At 32.8% G+C, this 5,171-nt stretch overlaps 1 protein-coding gene across 1 annotated transcript; it reads right to left on the reverse strand.

Annotated features, from left to right (window-relative positions):
* Positions 1 to 1,488: 1,488 nt before the first annotated feature.
* Positions 1,489 to 4,929, reverse strand: LOC111884661 (GDSL esterase/lipase At5g45960). The gene is made up of 5 exons (XM_023880961.3): positions 4,613 to 4,929; positions 4,079 to 4,209; positions 3,082 to 3,321; positions 1,910 to 2,168; positions 1,489 to 1,788 (listed from the first exon to the last, which is right to left on the reverse strand). The coding sequence occupies exons 1-5, from the start codon at positions 4,857 to 4,859 to the stop codon at positions 1,598 to 1,600; spliced, it is 1,068 nt and encodes a 355-aa protein (XP_023736729.1). The 5' UTR covers positions 4,860 to 4,929; the 3' UTR covers positions 1,489 to 1,597.
* Positions 4,930 to 5,171: the final 242 nt, after the last annotated feature.

A 5,171-nucleotide genomic window follows, 5' to 3' on the forward strand; every position in this document is an offset into this window, starting at 1 on the left:
TTAAAGAGACAACGCTAAAGGTACCGTTTCTTGTCATATAAGTTCTTTTTCTCACTTTGGTCACCAATTGATTAGAAACTTAATAGTAGTTTACATATTTTCACAAATGACCCCTCCTCCACTAAAACTCTTACATGTATGGTCCTAAAGTTAAATGAGTTAACAACAAGCTTAATCGTAACTGTCGCCAATTGTTCACTTGTAACACAAATTAAAATATATTTAGGTTGTAATTCAAATATTCTCTATAAAATTTATTTCTTCTACATTGTTTTTGATATTATTTATTTATTTATTATTGAAAATTAAATTGTACTAATAAGACAAAAGATTCTAGGCCTAAAAGGATGTTACACAAGTTAAGGGAATAAAGGTCTTAATGTTCATGATATTGAAATATGTATGGGGCGGTGTATTAGCCATGAAATGTAGGTTAGAGGATGATCGATGAAGAGAAGAGGATCGAGATAGGAGGAGGTGTGTCAAGAGGAGACTAGTATTAGTCCAAAATTGGCTCTGACATCATGTAATTAGATTCAATCTCAATGATCAATTATCCTTAATGATGGCATATAAATACACTACACAAGACTCAGGCTAAAGGGCCAAGTTATACAAAATACAAACGGGACTAGCTATACACAAATATATGCAATAATAATATGTTGGTGCTTTTAGTGTTATCAACATATTTTGGTGTAATTATTATTAATAATGAGATAGGTCTAGCTCCGTTTACTAACCGAGCTAGGAGGTGCGAGGTGCACACTTGGAGTGATAAATGTGAATTCGGGAATACTGGGGTCCGGGGGCAATACATACCCCTGGGTGTAGGGTTCCAAGGAGTTGCAACCCCTTGGCGGGGTTTAGGTGCAGCGCCCCTAGCGGGGTCCAAGGGGCTCTTGCCTTGCACTTTCCCACCAAAACCTTTAGTGATATCATGATGATGTCATGAATTGATTATGTCTTAATAACCAAAGATTTTTGGCGCCAAAAGGAGGCAACTTCCGTTTAACTACTTTTCCCTCTAATATAAGAACCTTTCTATGGTTCCAAAAAAATGGTTGGAACTTACATACACAAAAATCATATATTTATGTGTTCTATCTCTTAAGAACACAAAAACAAGGTATTTTGTGTTTTTGATTTAGAAGTGATCTGACTTCTGAATTGAAGTTCTTTGGATTATCCCAAATTTGATTTTATGATACCCCGGACTACAGGGTGAAATCATAGATTTTGGAAAGTAATTACAATAACGATCCAATAAATATTCAAGTATATTGATATTCTTAAGACCCCAAAATTCTAACATAATATTTTGCATTATGGTCGAGGTTTAAGTTGTCAATATTTTAGTTGTTTGGTTTCTGCATTAGTTTGTTTCAGGCTCGACTCGACTAGATTGTGGATTGTTTTTTAAGTTTTTCTGGTGAGGAGTTATCTTTATATATCAACCGGTAATCTATATGTATAAGTTTTTTGAAATTCTAAAGAAACATTATACTTTTATTTGAGATTATTGACTATAGTGTGTTACAAATGGTCAAAAATTTAACAAAACACGGAAAAAGGTACAATAATCATGGGATGTAACTCATGCAATGTTATCTTGAATGAGCGATTTGAGGGAATTGAAGATAATCTGGTAACCCTTTTCGGACGGATGGAATGCATCCCAAAATACATACTTTAAGACATCATCACACAACGGAGAAGTTGGGTTGCACCCAAAATCTGCTTCAATCAAACCAGTTCCACAACAACCCTTATGAGCCTCTTCAAAACCTATCAAGGGAACAAGAAAAAAAAAACATTATCTTAAAACATAAAAGACTCAATCATAGTTTGATTGCATGATCGATATCAGTTTTGATGAAAAACAATAGATGTAGAGTGATGGAGTTACCATATTTAGTCTTATGGTTAACCATATCGATGAGAGGGTTGTATATATCTGCATACACGATCTTGGTGCCTGGTCTTTGAAGGCCTTTAAGATTAGTTTTTAGCATTTGATTAATATCTCTTGCAAGGGAATTAAGATTTCCAATACATTCACGATTGGAGATAGGTTTCTTTGAGTTGATGGTAATGATAGCAGGCAAGCATCCAATTGGGGGTATACCAACCACTCCTATCTTCATTGCACCCTCATCCAACAGATCCTGTAATTCATAATCATTATATTGGAGTTACATCATAACTATTCACACCAAGTTGTCGTCCTTCAACAGTAATATATGTAGGACAGAAAAAAACGTTTATGATATAATAAAAGATATCGTTTAATTAAATAATAAAGATGTGCAGGAGACAAAATCTCTCCCTATGTATCGTTTAATTAAATAATAGATTATCTTCTTCATCCTGTCCCAACATATCATTTATGACATAACTCGTAAAAAGTATAAGTCGTTGGTGAATCTCTTTTATCATGATTTTAATTGATTTAAATAAAGTTATATACTTAAAACTTATTGAAGCAATACAGTTGGTTGGTTACTGATGGTTTCTACTGAAATTATATATTATTCATCTACAATGAATAATTGTTTATATGACTGGACTAACATTTTCGCTACTGCTTTTTCTTTGATTATGTTTTCTGTTGATTTGAAAGCTATTCAGCTACGTGTCAATCTAGATTAAGGCGTCACATGATATGTTGTTAAGTTATAACGTGTAGTCGAGTCAATCACATGAAATTGTCTAGTATCATTAATGACTAACCCCTCCACTTTTGAACAGAATGTAGAAAAGCGTTATATAAAACAAATAAAATACCTATCATTCATTTATTTACGAATTCCTGGGTACTTGTCACGCATGTCCAAATTTTGGGGGTTTAATATTGGTTTTGTAAATAAATATATAGAAAATAGAAGGTTGTTTTAGTCATTTTCCCCGACAAAGAATGTAACAAAAATGATAGCTTACTATTGTTGTACTTGATTTATGTGTTTATACTTATATAATATAACAATTTTGAGTTTCCATATGTAGATATTTTCCTGGATCTATCCCTAGGATATTAATATCAAAATTATCATGTAACAAGGAAAATGAAAGATGGAAAACCTGCATGAATTGTTCAATCAAATTCCACTGAAATTTCTGATAATCCGCGATATTGGGATAAGTTGAGCGTCGAACAAGTACAGGTCCATAGTAGTTGAAGGTGAAATCATTGGTGCCCGAGCTAACTATGTACCCTGCATTCCTAACAAGATCATCTGTCCTTTCTTTTCCTATCGCCGCTTGTAGTTTTCTTTTATATTCTCTGAATAAATCCAGTTGTTGTGGTTGTGTAAGTGCTCTCTGCAAAAGGACCACATGTTTTATTGTGCATCGATTAACACAAAAACGATGAGTATAACGCTAATTAAACATCGACTCAAATGACTGACAAATATTATTCTGTTCTTTCACTTTCTAAACCAGCTTAAACAAGTACTACTACTTGACATTTGACAAAAATCTTACGCGTGTATACTACGTACGAACTTCATTGCAATCATGTGATGTTCTTTAAACTCATGGTGACCCGACCCTACAATATCCTACCAAAAGTCCACATGAAAGGTACTTAAAAACACATGTATGTTCTGTATTTGGATTGCATGTATAGATACATTAATTTCTAGGACCACAATAAGTTGGAGATATACATGATGAACAAGTACAAACTGTTGATGTTGAACGTCCCACGACTGCATGCATATAAATTGTTATGCAAGTAAAATAATTTATATATGGAAGCACATTAGTCCTGCACGTCTTATCCAGGGGACAAATTAAATAAATTTTGTGCCCACATAGAAATCGACATAACATATATGAATATATAGAAAGATACTATTCATCATGACAAGTGAGAGTCATCTTACTTCTTTCTTTTACTATTATGATGTATAATTAAATTTTGTCATTTATCAATTCACTAACCAATTATTTATATATATATATATATATATATATATATATATATATATATATATATATATATATATATATATATATATATATATATATACAGAGAGAGAGAGAGAGAGAGAGAGAGAGAGAGAGAGATTACGCCAAGTTGGGAGGTAATGGGATCGAAACCAGCACCAGCAGAGGCAAAGCTAACACCAGTCATGAGGTCTTGAATGGTTAAACGTGGATCCAAGTAAGGAGGCAAATTCTTTTTAACCCCCAAAAATTCAGCTGAATGGAATGCAAATCATGAATATAAAACCGAATTTGATTAGATGAATAGTAATGATAATGGTCTCATGGTAAGAAAATCAAATCACTTTGTTGCTGAATTTTTCAAAATCAAATCTTGTCCTCCTATCAGAGTTAAACGAACAATTCATGTAGCTAGTGCCATGTCAGTAAAAATACATCTTCTGATTACGCTTCATTTATCAAGTTTGTAATCTTGTTGAATTTTGAATGGATGATGACGATGAAGCAAGTATTTTTGAGAACTCATAATTACACATTCATGGTCTTTATAATATGTTTAAATTATTGATAACTTTATAAAGAGGAGTATCTAACTTGAGTCATATTTGACGTAAGAAAAGTTAAAGTAAGTAAAGTAGAGTACATGATATGAATTTACCTATAAAATCAGTGACAAGTCGGCCATTGCTGAACCTTCCGGTGGGCTCATGATTGATGAAATCTTTGCCATAAGGAGGGAAGTTCCCTCTGGAGTAGGTGGAAATGTAGTTGTTGTTTCCAGGGTCCACAGTCGAGTCTCCAAACACAAAAACCGCAGAGATTTTGCTCTTCTGAGCATAAGAATATTGCAAAGATAGAATATTGATGACGAGTAGAAGCCCAAGAAGAGAGATTATGGAACTCATTTTCAGTCAAGATTTTTATGATAAGTAATAATATGTATATATATAGAGTTTGATCCAAAATGCATGGCATACCCGAGTGACTTCTTTTGGACTTAAAAAAACAAATATTTATTTTTCCTCCACAATAATTGAATTTTTTAAGATGTAATATATGTATATTATATTTTAGTCCTATCATAATATCGTTTTTGTTGGTGTACCTATTTGCAAATATGTGTCATCTATTGCACATTCAAAAAATTAATGCAGTGGGTTCCTTATTAATTAGTTAATTACACGACTTGCTAATTAGGATTCGTCTATGTGAGATTT

This window comes from Lactuca sativa, chromosome 7 (assembly GCF_002870075.4).
Source record: "Lactuca sativa cultivar Salinas chromosome 7, Lsat_Salinas_v11, whole genome shotgun sequence".
Classification (NCBI taxonomy): domain Eukaryota; kingdom Viridiplantae; phylum Streptophyta; class Magnoliopsida; order Asterales; family Asteraceae; genus Lactuca; species Lactuca sativa.

What these genes read in the sequence shown, in the direction of transcription:
- LOC111884661 (XM_023880961.3), bottom strand. Translation starts at nt 4,859, where the DNA reads ATGAGTTCCATAATCTCTCTTCTTGGGCTTCTACTCGTCATCAATATT. An exon ending in TGATTGAACAATTCATGCAG is followed by an intron (nt 2,169 to 3,081) that starts GTTTTCCATCTT and finishes TATGAATTACAG; the next exon opens with GATCTGTTGGATGAGGGTGC. An exon ending in TAACCATAAGACTAAATATG is followed by an intron (nt 1,789 to 1,909) that starts GTAACTCCATCA and finishes TTCCCTTGATAG; the next exon opens with GTTTTGAAGAGGCTCATAAG.